At 40.2% G+C, this 18,131-nt stretch overlaps 1 protein-coding gene across 20 annotated transcripts in view; it reads right to left on the minus strand.

Moving 5' to 3' along the window:
* Nucleotides 1–18,131, minus strand: part of dtna (dystrobrevin alpha) — a 267,864-nt gene that overhangs the window by 11,082 nt on the left and 238,651 nt on the right. For 11 of the 20 annotated variants that reach the window (XM_062980387.1, XM_062980386.1, XM_062980389.1 and 8 more), the window contains 6 exons: nucleotides 12,552–12,658; nucleotides 12,182–12,295; nucleotides 11,203–11,299; nucleotides 9,975–9,995; nucleotides 5,319–5,478; nucleotides 3,466–3,555 (listed from right to left, as the gene is read on the minus strand). In XM_062980387.1, coding sequence (XP_062836457.1) covers nucleotides 3,466–3,555; nucleotides 5,319–5,478; nucleotides 9,975–9,995; nucleotides 11,203–11,299; nucleotides 12,182–12,295; nucleotides 12,552–12,658 — 589 coding nt within the window. The remainder of the gene's footprint in view (nucleotides 1–3,465; nucleotides 3,556–5,318; nucleotides 5,479–9,974; nucleotides 9,996–11,202; nucleotides 11,300–12,181; nucleotides 12,296–12,551; nucleotides 12,659–18,131) is intronic. The other 9 variants (XM_008114890.3, XM_008114892.3, XM_008114891.3 and 6 more) reach the window with 2 other exon arrangements.

Genomic DNA, 18,131 nt, shown 5'->3' on the forward strand with positions numbered 1-18,131 from the left:
ACACCCGGAGGGCCTATGCTGGCCCGCCCCTGGCCTCACATCTCGCCTGGGAAACAAAAAAGGCTACTTTCCCCCTCCCTCAGTACCTTCCCGGTGTTTCGCGCCAACAATGTTACCTCCACTTGAGGCGCTTGGGAAAGCGAGTCCTGCCTCTCTCTGTGTGTGTGGAGGTTCCTTTCCCACCCCTTTTCCTTCCTCTCGGCCCTGCAGCGGCGGATGAGCGCCCCATCGCCCGCCTTCCCGGCCCCGTTCTCCCCCTCCTCCTCCTCGCCGCTGCTCAGGCCTCCTCCTATCCTCCTCCGCGGGAAGAACATGGAGGCCGGCACCGGGAAGCGCGAGGCGGGGAGGAAGCCGCTACGCCCCGGGCCTGCGCCTCCACCGGAGCCCGCTCTTCCCTGGCCTACCAGGCCTGCCAACCCACCACCACACCGGCGCCGCCTTCGGTAGGAGAGGGAGGGCCGGGATGGAGGGGCAAAGGAGAAGGGCAGACCTTACCCCACCACGCCTCCCGCCTGGCCCCTGAGCAGGTACAGAGCGCCTTCTTCTCCTCTTCTCTTATTTATTTACCCTTTTCCAGTGCCCGGGGATGACGCAAACGCCTTCCTTACAAAATTATAAATATACAGTAGAATCTCACTTATCCAACATAAACATCCCTGCACAACATTGCATAACTGAATCTCTTGGATAATAAGAACAGATTCAGGAAAACCCAATTAAACATCAAATTAGGTAATCGTTATACAAATTAGCCACCAAAACATCATGTTATACAACAAATTTGACAGAAAAAGTATCACAATTTAAAACACTGACTACAAAAAAATTGACTACTAAAACGCACACTACGTTGGATAATCCAGAACATTGCATTACCAAATGTTGGATAACTGAGATTCTATTGTAAGATGAAATAATTACTGTGGTACAATAATGCACAACAATATAATCTCTAAAATCAGAACACTCAATAAAGAACAACACTCTGAAAACAGGGAAATTCGACACAGGAAACAATCAGGGCCAGCTAACACCTCCCAACAAAGTATACCCATCACCAAAGTCTGCCAAATCCTCTGTTCTCTGACGCCCACAGACACTAGAAGCACATAAAATATCACAAACAACACCACTCTGAAAACAAGGGAATTCCAGACAGGAAACAATCAGGGCCAGCTAACACCTCCCAACAAAGTATTCCCATCATCAAAGTCTGGCAAATCCTCTTTTCTGACGCCCACAGACACTAGAAGCACATAAAATATCACAAACAACACCACTCTGAAAACAAGGGAATTCCAGACAAGAAACAATCAGGGCCAGCTAACACCTCCCAACAAAGTATTCCCATCATCAAAGTCTGGCAAATCCTCTTTTCTGACGCCCACAGACACTAGAAGCACATAAAATATCACAAACAACACCACTCTGAAAACAAGGGAATTCCAGACAAGAAACAATCAGGGCCAGCTAACACCTCCCAACAAAGTATTCCCATCATCAAAGTCTGGCAATTCCTCTGTTTTCTCAGGACCACAGACAGTAGAAGCACATAAAATATCGCAAACAACACCTCTCTGAAAACAAGGGAATTCCACACGGGAAACAATCAGGGCCAGCTAACACCTCCCAACAAAAAATTCACTCAGGGAGGAAACAGCCAGGCTTTAAAGCTACAAGGCCATTACATGCTAATCATTTTTCCTCATTCCAGCATTCATACTTGCCTCCAACAGACAAAAACAATCAAAAATTTTGTATATTCACAACCTTTAGGAAATAATATCCCCTGATGGTGCAGCGTGTTAAAGCGCTGAGCTGCTAAACTTCTGGACTGAAAGGCCACAGGTTTGAATTGGGGGAGCGGAGAGAGCCCCCACTGTTAGCTCCAGCTTCTGCCAACCCAGAAGTTCGAAAACATGCAAATGTGAGTGCATCAATAGGTACTGCTCTGGCGGGAAGGTAACACCGCTCCATGTAGTCATCCCACATGACCTTGGAGGAGTCTACGGACAACGCCGGCTCTTCGGCTTAGAAATGGAGATGAGCACCAACCTCCAGAGTCAGACATGACTGGACTTAATGTCAGGGGAAACCTTTACCCTTGCCCTTAACTACCACCAATTCCTCAATACTTTATTTCCCAGACCACCAGACTTCGCCACAGCAACGCGTGGCCGGGCACAGCTAGTATCTTAAATAATTTTGTGTATGTTGAACCATCAGAAAGCAAAACATCACTAGCCGAGTCACCCATGTGGACAATTTGTGATTTTATAATTACAGATAAGGGATGGTCAACCTGTGTTTGGGTGAGCAACTTCGACAAAATTGCAGGACATTTATTTATTGAATGAATGAATGCTAATTTTATATATCATCTTTCTATATCAACCTTCAGCATAAGGAATTTCAGAGCACTCTTATATATAAATATTTTTAGAAAGTTGATGTAATAAAATTTAACAACCATTACAATTAAACCAAATAAAAACCGCATAGCCATAATAAAAACAAAACAGCAATAAAAAATTCAATTACAGGAGCAGGCAGAAAGATTGTATAAACAGGTGCCTGGTACTGAAAATGTTAAAAATTAAACATGGGTTTATTATTATTTTAGGGAGAAGCTTTCAAAGCTGGGATGACACTAGAAAGAAGCTTCTTGCTTCTGTAAACATATAATGCAGTTCTGATATGGAAAATACTTGGAGTAGACTCCAAGTATCTTCGTGACCACATCGTCCCCTATGAACCCACCCGATGTTCAATGTTCAATGGTCTCAGGGCTGAGATCTTCTGGGGAGGCCCTTCTCTCACTTCCACCCTCCTCACAACTGCATTTGGAGGGGACGAGAGAGAGGGCCTTCTTGGCCGTGGCTCCCCGACTCAGGAACTCCCTCCCCAGGGAGATTAGGTTGGCTCCCTCTCTACCTTCCTTCAGGAAACAACTGAAGACTTGGATGTTTCGGCAGGCCTTTGGAGATACAGTCATTAATTAATCAGCCCCAGAGGGTTTTTAATAATCTATCCTGTATTTATTACAATTTTACCATTTATGTGTTTTTTTGTCCTGTATTTTTGTTTTAATTGATATATTGTATCATTGTTTTTATCCTTTTATATTGTGATTTGTATTATGTTGCCTATATTTTGTCCTATGTTGTTTGGGCCTCAGTCCCATGTAAGCCGCCCCGAGTACCTGCGGGGAGATGGTGGCAGGTTTAAATAAATTATTATTATTATTATTATTATTATTATTATTATTATTATTATTATTATTATTATTAGACTCTCAGCAGAAAAATCTTAACATATGAACTGACTGCTACGGTAAGCTGGTATTTCTATATCTATAAAAAGTGATACAAAATATATCTACATGCCCCTTTTTTAGTCTGTATCTTTTTTTAAAAAAAAGTGTGTTATATTATTGCAGTGTACTTATTTTTAAAATAATCAAACCTGAGTTTAGTTCTTTCACCAGAGAAGACATAGTGTTGGTGATCGAATCTGCTGCCACCAGCAAGTCATTTCTTAAATTCCTCCTTGTGCCTAAGACAGAAAAGCAGAGTACTCAATATGTTTAGCAGAAATTCTTCTTAATCTATGCAAGGTTAACAACCTAGAACACAGTCAACACAGCAAGTTGAAAAACACATGTCTGAGTTCCTTTGGTGGACTAGTCATGTACCATAGCTTTGACATGGAAGGATATGAAAATCTTCAAGTCCTAAATTTGTTGGGTCTCTTGGAAACTCAGCTGCATCTTCTTCATGCCCTTGTTTTTAATGAGATTGCAAGATTTTGGCTGGCATCCTGTTGAGTATTTATGAGATTGTTAATTAGACTTACTCCATGGGCTGGATTATGTCAGGGGGCGTCATTGTGTGAAGGAGATCCAGCTGGTTCTTAAGTCAAGAAACCAGTATTATTGCCGCTCTTCCCACTTACTCAGAGAAGGAAGAGGGATCAGAAGACAAGTGCCCCCTGCTGATGCCTACAGATGCTGGCCAAATCCCAAGGTTGGAGTTCAGTCAGTACCTAAAATTTTAGGAGTGGAATCTCTTCTCTTTGCTAATATGGGCTCTGGGGAGAGGTCCAAAAGATAAGCCTCTGTTGAACAGATGTTGTACTCCCCTTCTATAGGAAACTGGATTGAGATGAAGCAGGCTCCAGATATTCAAACAGTTTGCATAAAAATCACCACATAATGTAATGCATTATGAAAAAGCATCATTGCAAATATTAAGGAAGACAATGCATCTTTCTGCACACTTGATTAATAAAGGATGCTCTGTCCATTAAAGATAATGAAGAAAGGCTGGTTTATTACGTTAAGTGAATTCTTATGATTTTCTTTTCAGATCAAGGACATTACAACAAACAACAAGCCAGGCAGTGCCCCAAATGGAGCATTTTAGAGGTGCTGCAGATCGGGCATTAGGAAATGAAGTCTACAGTGTTCTCCTAGTTGTGTGGTTCATTTAGAGAAGCAACTTCAGCAAGACCCTGGGGGATCTCTCTAGCCTGGTCTTAATGTTCTCTGCAACTGAGAGAATGCTGAAGATGTCATTCCCCAGTGCTGTGATCTGCAGCATCTTGGAACCCCTTTGGCTGGGGCACTGCCAGGTTGAAAAGGTAGCGTGATGAGGGTGGCATAATGAAGCATTTTAGCCTAATGTGCTTTGGTACTAGTGTATATACTTGGTGCAGCCTGGATTAGGCATTTTGTAATGCTATTCATTAGAAATACTCATTTTGCATTTTATATTTTATGAATGCTCCCAGAAAATGCATACCTATATAATAGGACATTTTATAAAACCCTACAGCTGATGGCTGGCAACTCTTATCAGTCCCACATCTGGCCAGTTATGATTCTCACTGGCCCCACTTTGGCTCACATCAGCCCCATAGCTGTCTGGCTGCAACTCCCATCAGCCCCACATCTGATTGGGCTTCAACCCTCCTTAGCCTTAGATGTATCTGAGTTGCAACTCATGGCTCTCCTCCTAACTAGTCAGATGGGTCAGTCTTCTTGTTAACCTGCAATTCCCACCATCCCCAGCCAGCCGAGTGAAAGGGTAAGGATATTGGCAGATGCAGCCTGGCAAGGAGCTGAGCTTTCTGACTGGTTAGGAGAGCCATGCCTTTGGTTATGGGTGGGAACAATGTCTCTCCAGATGTGGCTGCATTTCGACTCCTTTTATCAGGTCCCCAAACCCGGTCAGTATTTTAAGTCATGATGGGTATGTGTACCATGTTTGTCTGAAATGCAACTTCAGTATAACAAGAGAACATTTATTATACCTTACCTTGTGCAAAAGCTTCCTGCACATCTCCTCCTACACCTGTCAGAGAGTCCTGAGGTGTGTGCGCTGGAGTTGAACAGGCAGATGCAGATCTGATGGGCATTGGAATTGGTCGGCTGATGGTATGGCTGGGAGATGAGCGTGGAGAGCCTGCCCCTTGGGTCTGGAAAAAAATTACAAATGGTTAAACATGACCTACAAGAGATAGTACTCCAAGGCTGTCCTTCCATCTTATATTTTTCCTGTGCAAAAAGTCAGAAGATACCAATGTCATGCTGAAGAACAGAATCGCCCTGATGGAAAGCAAAGGCTTCTGTCTGCTAGTTAATAAGGCTGAAAGCACACACTCATAAAAGAGGAGGTGAGTAATGTTGGAAAGAGGAATAAATAACCCAAAGACTCAAGATTCAAATATGAACAATTATGAAGGTAATTATGTTTATTGTATTTTCCTCAAGGTGAATAATAATAGTAGTGCACAAAGAGATCCAAGGCTTTCCCTGGATTTTGTGGGATGCAAAAGTGGCGAGGAGATAGAAATGTGTGGAGAGAGGTGCGAAAAACAATGGGGGGGGGGAGCGAATAAATATAGAGAGGGTAAGGAAAATCTAAAAATGTAAAGACAGTGAACTGCTCCAGAAGATGTGGAAGGAGCATCCAAAGAGCAGATGTGATTGAATGTTGACAAGAATAAAGTTATGTGTCTTACAGGAAAAGAAACCTCAGTTTCATATATATGTTGATAGGAATTTTGCTGGAGGCAACTGCCTCGCTTTACTCTCGCAGACAATGTAGTGAAAATTTCAACATTATGCAGAGCAGCTGTGAAAAATGCAAATACTTATGGGAACATCAATCCAGGTCATTAGAAAAGGAACTGAAGATAAAATAATAACTTCAATAACACTATCTATGGTGTATGCATCTATGGAACATTGCACATAGTTTTGGTCACCACACTATGAATGAATAGAGAAGTGGAAATGGTGTAGAAAATGGTAACCAAAATGACTGGAGCAACTTTCCTGTGAAAACCATATTCCTAACACACATGACACAGAATCATAGAGTTGGAAGACACTGAAAGCCAATGCTGCTTAAAGGGGTTGTCCCTTTATTGGTGGTAGCCCCATAAGCCATCAGCTTCCAGCGAACAGAGAATTTCCAGGAAATAAAGAGTTGTAGGCAATGGGCAAAATGTGTACTGGTCTTTGACACATTAGATAGCTGGAAAAGCACTGTTATAAGCTACCAAATCCACTTTCTTACATAATACCGAAAGGCCAGAGCTGCAGCATTCCACAGAGATATCTGCCCAGCCTTTGAACGAATATCTCAATTGATGGTAAAAAAATTCTCATTGAAATAATTTCATTGTCAAATCGCTCTTAAGTGTTAGCATGGTTTCCTTCCTTCATCTAATGTTCAATTAAAATCTATCATTTTGTAGTTGAAGTCTACTATAACATGCATGCCTTCTATTATATTTTTCTAATGTGATTCAGTGTGTCTGGAACATTGACTGATGTGAACTGCCTTGACAGTGATGGTTCAAGCAGCAGAAACATTGGGTAAAATGTTCATATAATAAGTATAGGGTCGATAGTTAGAAGACAACACTCCAAAGAGCATGCAAATATCATATAATTTCACAGGCATGCTTCTTTGACAAGTCAGTCCTGTATTGAAAGCCTCAGATAGATAGAAACAATTGTATATTGAGAGCTCCAACTGGGTTACCATATTTAGTTTAGGGGCCGCATGTTTGGCAAACCTGTTCTAAAGTCATGCACACACTATCCAATGACTACTAAGATAGGAATCTGTAATTAAAATACGTTTTCCATTTAATAGGAAGCTGTGTGCATTTATTAATAGACTTACAGTGGGAAAACACGGCTGTTTGTACAGCTTGAAACCACTTCAAAGCACCATTGCCTTAAACGTGTCAAAAACTACAATCCTTTCCCTGAAGTCACCTTTCCTGGCTTGGGACCCTTTCATCTTGGAAATTCACTTAGGGATAAACATTGTTGGAGTCAAAATACTAAGATTTGAAAATAGTTTGCTGCAGTTATAGTTATACCTAAAGGATTATCTGCCCATATATGGTTCTGCCAATGTCTTGAGACTTTCTCAAGAGGCCGTCGTCTCTGCCTCATCCCAGGAGCATCTGGGGGAACATGGAAGAGGGGCTTTTGGGTAACAGCTTCAAGGTTTTTGAATGTTCTTCCCTGAGAAACTAAATTCAGGCCCTCCTTGCTATTGTAGGCCTTTCTATTTTGACAGGCTTTTGAGGATGGGTTACTCAGGATGGACTACTCAGGATGTTCTTCTGTTTTGCTTTTAAATTGATTGATGGCTTAATTACATTTTTAATTATCGTGAGATGAAAATTTTCTAGATGCACCTGCTTGGAAGCTGCCTTGAGTCCCAGACTAGGAAACATTTGGAATAATAATCTTACTGATTTTCCAGAGATTTAAAACGTATTTAGTTATTTCATCTGAATGCTACAAGTCATGGGCTGGAGATACAATGACTTCCTTGTTGCTGCTTTAGTGCCCATAGCTAAGCACAAGAGAGCAGCCAAGGCCCCTTATGACCTAGCATTTAAGACATACAATATTCCTCCTTTATCATTTAGCAAGGCCACACCCTGTAACTAAAAAAAGGAAAGGAATATTATATATATTGACAAGCATGTCTCCCATTAAGGAAGAGCAATAATGTAACATAGACTTTCATTTGTTACTGGGGAAAAGGATTAAAATGCTACAATAATAATAATAAAAAAAACCGGCTGGGTCACACCATTTTGAAAAAGGCACTGAAGCTGTTTTGGATCCTTAATTCTGGGAGGTCAGGTTTAAACATAGCTATGTCGGTTTGAAGGAACCCATGCCACATTTCTGTCACTCTTACATCTGTAAACACAAGATTCCTTTCCTCCAGCAGCTACGATCATGTAGATTTTTGCACCAAATGTACATATACGAAAAACACAAAAATTGTTTTTATAGCCATAGTAACATACAAAACAAAATCTGGTTAGTTAGTTTTAAGTATACAGCTCCCTCTGCTGGAAACTAGTGTAAACTACAAAACAAATTATAATAATACATGTACTGATTTTAATGGCTTTTTATCATTTGGAGTGTGTATTTTAAATTGTATAAAAGATAGTTAACAGTTGAATTTTTAAAATATTGATCTTGTATGTTCTTAAGTGTATGATTATCATTTCACCATTTTACATTCTAATCCCCCTTGAGTACAATTCTTGGAAAAAAGATGGGGTGTGAATCAAGATGACAACAATGGTGATGATATTTCTGCCCAGTACTCTTCTAGACAAAACTAAAATTTAACTTTTAAGAAGGAATCTTAGGAATACTTTAAAAATAAGAATTTTAGGCAATGAACATTTGGCTAGTTCAGCTACACAGTATATTTTGACATGCTTCTAAAATGAAAGTGCTGAGGGATGAAATAGTGCTGAGGGAAAGAAGGGATGTTTCTTGCACATCTCTTCATCAACCCACCCCATCCATTGTACTGCTGATTTCACTGTTTGTTCCCAAGATTTTGTATAACAAATGTGGCATAGTTGCAGTATGGTGAGATGGAAGGACTTATAGCAGAAACCATTTCACATTGCAAACTAATTGACTAGCCGTAACAGCGTGATGCACTTGATTACAGGCACACAGCTGCATTTGCAAGAGTCTGGTTGACATTTTGGTCCAATTCATGTGTGTTCTGAAGTTTCTGACTGATCCTTCCCAGTTATTGCCTTCCCAGTTCTGAATGCTGCTTCTGACAGTGTCCATTACAGATCAAAAAGGTTAGGTAAAGGTAAAGGTTTTCCCCTGACATTAAGTCTAGTTGTGTCCAAGTCTGGGAGTTGGTGCTCATCTCCATTTCTAAGCCGAAGAGCCGGCGTTGTCCGTAGACACCTCCAAGGTCATGTTGCCAGCATTACCTTCCTGCCGGAGCTGGACCTATTAATCTACTCACATTTGCATGTTTTCACACTGGGGCTAACAGTGGGAGCTCACCCCGCTCCCTGATTCAAACCCCTGACCTTTTGGTCAGCAAATTCAGCAGCTCAGCAGTTTAATCCACTGCACCACTGAGGGCTCAAAAAGGTTATGAAAGATTTTTTTTAACCTTCTGAATTTCCACCCAGATGAATTGCCGGAAAATGATGAACAATTAGCTTCTCAGCTGGTTGGGAGCAATAGGTGAACTGAGTTTCAAAGATACAGCATTGCCATAGGTTTGCCTCAGCATTTCTTCCCAACTTAAACTGCCTCTATGCTTTCAAATCAGCAGGGAGCAGCTAATGTTTACATGCCTGCAGTACTGAACTGAGTTAAAGAGTAACTTTCATTGTGCTAAATGTGGCTATATATCAGCACTGAGCTGTGGAGATTCCTTACGTTTATGCTGACTTTTCAAGAACACCATGACTCTTAATTAGCTGACTAGGTATTGCTTTAACTCTTCAGGTAAAAGATTTACAAACATGCAAGGTTGTGTTATTTATGGGTCTGGGGCATATACACGCATTTCAAGCAGATGTAGCAGAGCACACATTTGGATCACAGGAGCACTCCTTAAGAGTTAGTGACATCTACAGGATAAATAACTTACTCCCTGCTTCATTTCTTCTTCCTAAAGAAAGATCGGATCATTGTGAATTAAACAAATCAAGAGTTTGAAGCAGAAGGCAGAAAAGCATGACAACAACAGAGCAATACAATAAAAAATGGATTTCTGTTGTCATCCATATGCAAGAAAACACATCCTTTAGAACCATGCACATTGGTTCTAATTTTTGTGTGTGAAATAATAAGGAAGAGTGGTCGTCTTAATGTCCCGTTTCTAAAGTTCTAGAATACTATTTTTGTCAAGGGCAATATATCTTTTGGCATTAATCTGATGAGGGATCACATACTGGCAATGGGTAGAGTTGAAACTAATAATGGGTGGATCCAGAACCAGAAATGTGTGGAACTATATTCTTCTCTGTCTTCCTCTGTCCTTTCTTCTGTGCTGCAGAGGTCACAGAAAGTTCTGAGTTGATAGCTTAGTGAAAGTGATTTTGAAATTAGGCCGAAGATAGCATGTTGTCTATTATCCTTCTAGGTACCCTTGACTGGCCACTTTTGAAAACTGATACCTCTCTAGATCATATGAGCAAATCCAGCAGGACATACTTATTTTTAATATTCTCAATGTACATACAGCACAATAGGAGTGGCTGTATAGAACCCTCTGTATATTTAACTCTAAGTTAAATGGTGCACCCTAATGCAAATCTCAAAAGGATGCAAATTCTTGAAACTGCCTCACACATTGGTTTCACATACACTGCAAATATAAGATCCATGGATAACAATGGTGTTTTAACAGCCATTTTGCTGCTCATTGCTGTCATATTATGAAACCTTCACTACAGGAAAAATACTTTGATACACCACACACACACATATACTTAGTCACTATGGGCACAATGAGCTTATGCCAGTTTAGGTCAGGACAGAATTTTGTACATTGGCAACATTCCAAATAATCCCTTACCAACTTGAGTACTCGGTTGCCCAAATAATATGATTTTTTTTGCCTATTATCTTAATTCTTGTTGGAAAAGCTAAGAGAAAGGAAATGTATGAAAAGGAACATGATGATTAGCTACACTAATGGCATCACTATTCCTCATAATTCCCCCACCCCCACAAATAAGCAATAATTCAATATACGAGGGAAAGGGACATTGGATCTAGTGGCTATGGGGTGAACTCTAGACTATAAACAACAACAACAATGAGAATGCACCTTTATTTTCTATTTTGCTTGAAATAACACCGGAATATTTTACCTTCAGCAGTTTCATGAGGCCTTCCAATTGGACCATAAGTTCTCTCCGGCTTTCCTGAAGAGCAGACATCCTCTGTTCCAGCTCATCCTTCCTTTGCCTAAGAAATGAACGTTGTAGATCAGATCAGATGAACATTCAGGGAAAAGCTAATATTTGCAATAAGTACCCCTGTTAATGTAGACATGGGTAGTGTACAAGTTTCTACACAAAAACATTTTTCATGTAGAAATAATTCCCCAGTTCAAACTCTATGGAATGACTCTGTATAAAGAGCTACTTATGTTCTAATAATGTTCCAATTAGGCTGCAGGACAATCACAAATACAGTTGTACAGAATTGCTGCTTTAGGGAAAGGTGGGATATCAATCGCTCAAAGAAAAAAAAAATCTTTTATAACTAATCCAACATGAGAGGGCCTTGGCAGTGCCTGCTCTTGGGCTGTGGCATTCCCTCCCATAGAAAGGGAGGCTATGCCCCCCTCAGCTGTGCCCTCCGGCTGCTCTCTTTCAACAGGGTTAATTCTTATTAAAAAAAACCTTTCACGTGATCTTTTTAAGTGAATTTTTTTAAAAAAAAATAAGAATCAAGTGTGTGTACAAAAGTTTTTTTAATGGCATGTGCACTGCATTTTCATTTTTACTATTATATCTATTAAGAAAATTTCTACTATTGTATGTGACGAGTATTTAAATACAGGGTGTTTGAAAAAGAACTCCCTATTCACCATTTAATTTAAATGGTGAATAGGGAGTTCTTTTTCAAATACCCTGTATATTTAGCTTTTGTGTACCTCTAACCATCTGAACTACCCTTGTGGACAATTTCTGAATTTGAAGTATTTTTGATTTTGGAATTCTGGAAAAAGAATGAGCAACATATATATGGAGTCAAATTTAATATTAAAATGTAGATTGTTTTCATAAAAAATGTAAACTCATTAGATATGTAAACTAAAGATGACTTATAGATGTAACTTACCGAAGCAGCCGAAGTTCTGCCAAAAGGGTGGGATTTTGCGCTGCCTTCTCTGGTGTGGGCTGAGATGCCTGTTCATGTTCAAGTCGCAGCCTCTGAATCTCTTGTAAGATTTCTCTTATGAAGGCAAATGAAAAGAAGTTGTCAAATGTCTGTATATTTTTCAGGGAAGAACCACACACACGATAGATAAAGCCCTTGCATTTCTCAATCAAGGAGTTAAAGAGCAAGGTCCTGGAATTCCAGAGTCTTCTGAACAAATCTTGCCAACTACTCCCCCTCATAATAGGGTTGTCATAGGTCAGAAATGACTTGAAGGCATACAATGACAACAACAACATAGATTACAAGAGATTAGATTGGAGATCCTTACCTGTTCTTATTTTCAAGTTCTGCAATAAGTTGTCGTTGTTGTTTATTTGCATCAATAGAGAATGAGATATCTGGAGCACCTCTCTGCTGGGTTTGCTGTTGTGCCTGCTAGAAGACAGGTTAATCATATCATTAAAAATTGCAAGCAATTGCTTATTGTTTCCAACGGTGCTATCTTTTGTCCAGGGCGGAATCACACAATATACCGTATCATATGAAAAATGCTATGTAACAATAGCCCAAGTGCAAAGTGGTTACCTATTAAGGATAGCACTCTTTCAGTTCAAATCTCTCCTTGACTGAGAGATGACCTGGTTTGGACACCACATATTATGTTCCTGTGAGTATTGTGGCCTATTTGTGAAAATTCATGTGCTGGTGCATGCTTCCCAGGTATTCTACTGTCATTGGAAAAGACTTAACAAACCAGTCTGTTTGTTTACTGTATGGGCACAGCAGGACCCAGCACTCTGGCTTGCCTCTTCCTCCTGCAATCCGTAGAAAATACACTTACAAGAAATCTTGGTTTGAGTTGTTTCTCTAATGGGAACAATAGGCCAATATGTATTCAGCACACTGGTTCACTCACAAGCCGGAACTGATGGCTGAATGCCTGTATATGTTATACAAGTCTCTCTTTTTAGTCCTCATCTTCTGAACAAAGGGCAACCCGAGCAGAGGGCAACCTTAATCTACTTTATAGCATTTTTTAAAATATGTATTTATTAGTGTTTTTCTTGTACATAGGTTAAAAATATAGGAATTGTGGGGGATTTGGGGTGGAAAAAAGAGGGGAAGGAAGAAAGAAAAACAGAAAAAAAGGAAAAAAGGGGGAAGGGGGAACAGGGGGGAGGAAAGATGCGGGTAAGGGGGTTATAGGTGGGGGAGCAGGGATCTACTGTGAGTCCCACTTTGTGACTTCCAATCTTCTTCCTCATGTTTATGTTTCTTCCATTTAGTCCTTCTCTTGTTATCTATTCTTGCTTCCCTTCTTCTTTACATTTTACTTAATAGCATTTTTAATGGATTGGTGAGACAACGTACAGGAAACACTGTGAATATTCAAAATGTCCTATCTAAATATAAGTACCTGTAACATTATGTTACAGATATATTAAACTATCTCTTACACTTCTTTCAGAGACAAGATTTCCCTTGGCCTTTTAGGAGTCAACATCAGGGCTTACTCTTTGTACCTTAGGCACTGTTGTTGCAGAAAGAATGACAATCTTGTATTGGACTTTTGAAAGAGTAGGGAATCGGCTGGGGAAACAATTGTGACAACAGGGCAATGGTCTTGAAATGTGAGACAGAGGTCCTAAGGAAGAGAGGCAGTTTCCATGGGAACACAAACTTCCTCTCAATCCTTTTCACTGTGCACAACTAATGGAAGCAATTTTAGTTTCAGCAAATGCACTCCTTGAAGAAGAGCTATGAAGTAGAACTTCACATTCAGGATGAAATACTGTTAGGATGCTGAGACAAATTAATGCACACATTTATTTCATAGAAGAAATTATGTTTAGAAACCTTTTTGTTTATATTTAAAAGTTTGCCCCATGTATAATATACAATAAAAATCAACAATGAAGAAGCTGATTTAGGTACAATATCACATGGCCCCAGGACTCTTTCATATATATAACACAAATATAACACCATGATTCCACTTTAACTGCCACTGTTCCATTCAATAGAATTCTGGAATGTGTAGTTTAGGATGACATGTTCATAATTCTCAGCCAGAGAGTTCTAGCTTCATCAAATTGCAGATCCCAGGATTCTGTCCGGATGGCAGTTAGAGTGGACTTAAAGCATATGTGGAGAGTAAAAGTGCCTCTGCTGTCCTGCCATATATAATGGCAGCATAATTTGGTCCTCATGCTATCTTCTCCCATTGAAATGTCAAAAACACATTTATAATGGAGCAGGCAGAGACACTTTTATGCTTTGTCTCCATGTTGCCAAAATCTAAGCCACATACCTTTACAAGGTAACACCTCAGACCATGTGAGAAAATGCTAACACTCCACTGGTTGACGAGCAGCTGCCTCAAGTAGCCCTTACATAAAATATGAGAGAATCGTGGAAGGGTCATAATGCTATCTCAGATTGGAATGGGAAGGTCATTTTTGAGCAGGACTTTATACAGGCCTTCTCATGATGTGATCTCAAAAGTCACACTCCTTTCATCTCACAAAACTGGAATGAATCTCTGATATCAAATGGCAAAATGGCTTTCCTTTTCCCTGAAATAGCACCATTGTTCTGCTCCAGTATTGTGCTATGAGGTGAATATAATTTTCCCCACTAGGAGCATTTTTCCATATCCACATGATCGGGGAACTATTCTTTCAGCTCCAGTCACAGAACACAGGATTTCCAGTCCAGCATGGAATGGCCTCTACACTGAACTGGATCCCAAATGAGAAAATCACCTACCATCCCAGATTATAGATCCTCATGAAAAATGGATTTACATTATCTGACATTATTCAGTCAGTCTTTTAGTATGACTAGCAATTCCTATGAAGGTAATTAATGGCCAAACATTATTTTGTCTGGCCAATGTCATTCAACAGAGCCCTGTCTGCCTCATTGATTTGTCTGTCTGAGAGTATCTGCTGATCTCTTGCACACCCAGAAGACCTCCCTCCCTCAATGTTATGACAGAAAAATGCTTTGGTTATGACATCATCAGTAGTCAAGGTGAACTCAAGAAAACAATGGGTTGGTTGGTCCCACCTCATCACTTTGTTGAAGTTGCTTGTATTCATGTGACAAAGCTAAGCACAAGATGCAATTTCCCCATATTTATCAAGCGCAATAACAGCTAACTAACCAGTAGTCAACTGCTACTCCTTCCCAATATGAACCCACCACTGTCATGGAGTCCAAGGTAAGTAACTGGGAAAGGAGGGGGCCATTATCTGCTAACTTTCCACAGACTCAGTGAGTAGTCCCTGACTTTGTTGAATGGGGCAAACTAGGGATTCAAGCCAACAAAGAATTGTTAGTACACCTTGTGCACATCCTTAGTTTCTTAGTAAGTTAAAATGTCTTTCATGGATGTACGTTGTTCAATACTCGAAATGCTTAAAAACAAGTCACACTAGCCTACAAAGATTGCTTGACACCACCTTCTGGTTCTAGCTGGATTGTTGTTGTTGTTGTTGTTACTGTTGTTGTTGTTGTTGTTGTTGTTGTTATTATTATTATTATTATTATTATTATTATTATTATTATTATATTTATACCCCGCTTTATCTCCCCAAAGGGGACTCAAAGCGGCGTGATATAAAAGCATTAGTATAGAATTTAAAATATACAAATATTAAAACAGAATTAAACACAAACAGCACTAAAACATTCACAGTTAAAATCCATCAAAATCATATTCAAAGTTAAAAACCACAGCACCCCTGACTAGATCTTAAACACCTTCATCTTTAAAACACATTGCTTCTTCACTTCAAAGGAAGACATCACAGAGTAGGTTCTTACTTGAGATCTCATCTGTGCTCACATTCATGCCATGTCAACTATGTGGTAGCCATTTCTCTATACACTTTATACGCCCCAATTTCCAGGTAAACCAGAGAACTGAGCAAAAACTACCAAGTGGGTGAACTCTGTACCACAAAGAGCAATCATGGCATTGACTAGGACACAGGAATACCCACCAGAAACCAATAAGACTCAAGGAATTAGGATATATAATTATAGCATTGTAAATAATGAGCTTCTGGGCCAGTAGAGAATTCCAAACTTCATCCTGTCAAGTCTCCATCTATTTTGTCCCTTACATTGGTAATGTTTCCATTATAAAAGTGTTGTTACCAAAGCATCTATCCACCACACTAGCTAATATTAAGTCAATTTGAGGGAATTTGAGTGTCAGGAGTGGATGACAAGCAGTAATATGGAAATGAACCAGGATCTAAGAAACAAGTCTAGGGAAGAAGATGAAACAGGAAGCAGGACTGAAGAACAACCAGAACTGAGCAGTGAGAACTAAAAGATATGGCATGTTAGAAACCCAAGTAGACATTTTAGTCTACCTGAAAGCTCATATACTTTTCTACTTAGAAAAAAATAGAATAATTAGCCTGGGTGAGCCTACATTTAGAAATGTGGGGTAGCTATATGGCTATTGACATTTTGCTAAGGGCCCTTCCAGACATTACTAAATCCCGGGAGGAACTGGGATAGTGTATCCCAGTTCCCCCTGGGATTCAGTCCTCATGGTCACCTCAAACCTTGGTCTTTCCCTAGATCAATCAGAGGTCTCCCTACCAACCTCCCAATGCTTAATTTTGACATGCCAGGTGCTCTCGATGGAGTGGCTTAAGCATGCAGCCAGGACTTCAGTTAAGTTTAGGGGGTAAATACGGGGCTGGGAGGGTAGTGTGGGGGCACCATCCCACTCCAAAGAGCTGGGATCACTGTGGGGATTGACCCCCGGGATCGTAGAAGCAGTCCTGGGAGTTGATCCCCACAGGGCCCACACCTGGAAAGATCTGGACCTTACATTAAGGTCCAGATCTTTCCAGGTGTTCAATTAATTCAGAATAAACTGGGAAATCCCAGTTTACTTAGGATTAATTTGGGTTCCTGAGGTGTCACTTGGATGCCTTAGGTAAACCCAAGACAGGACACAGGTTATCGGCCTGTCTGAAAGGGCCCTGAGAGGTTGTAGTTATACCCTGCATCGCATGGGGCAGTGGTCCATTGTTCCTGACATAAAGCATCTTTCTACAGCCATAGTTTCTCTCTTCCCCCAAATTATTGTGTGATAGAACCCAGAGATAGGTTTTACATTATGAGAAATATAATTGTCTCTTTCAACAATCCTGCACATAGCAAAGGGGGTGGAAATAGCTTTCTTCATTCAATGTAAGTTTGTTGATATTAGATATGAATTAACTCTCTCAAGCTCCTCATGGATTACAGAAATATCAGTTTCTTAAAATTATTTTTCTGATTAGAGAAATACTTCTTCTAAATGTACAACATCTTCCCTCTTTGCCTCTGTAAAGCAGTCAGTCTAGTCTCAGAGCATCAGGACTTGCTTTTCCACAACTGGAAATCACATATGTTGGCAGAGCAACCAGTACAATCAATCTTCAGTTTCCAAAGCCTCCACAATCCTTGGATGATGTAGGAATCAACTGGCCAGGAGAGAGATCTTTCCTTGTAATTCAAAGCATTTTTTCAGTCAGAGAAATGGGCCATTCTTCTCTTTTCATACATTCAAGGAATTGAGTTGCTTCTACTTTGAGGTTGTGTTTTATAAGCCTCGGGATTTCATCTTGGCCACTAGCTCTGTTGGATTTCCCAGGGATTCTTGTTATGGCATGGAGAGTTGGCACTGTCATGCTACACTAGTATCTTGGCAAAGGGAGTTGGGACAAATACTCCCAAAAGCTGTGTCTTAGCAACACCAGCAGCTGCCTGTGAAGAACTGCAAGAAGCCAGTTTTCATCTTGGTCAATTCCAGTCAGAATGTTTGAGTTGTCCCCCCCCCCCCTTTAAAAATTACACCAGGAATATTGATGTTACTTTTTCATGTATAAGCTAC

This window comes from Anolis carolinensis, chromosome 4 (genome assembly GCF_035594765.1).
Source record: "Anolis carolinensis isolate JA03-04 chromosome 4, rAnoCar3.1.pri, whole genome shotgun sequence".
In the NCBI taxonomy this organism is placed as follows: Eukaryota; Metazoa; Chordata; class Lepidosauria; order Squamata; family Dactyloidae; genus Anolis; species Anolis carolinensis.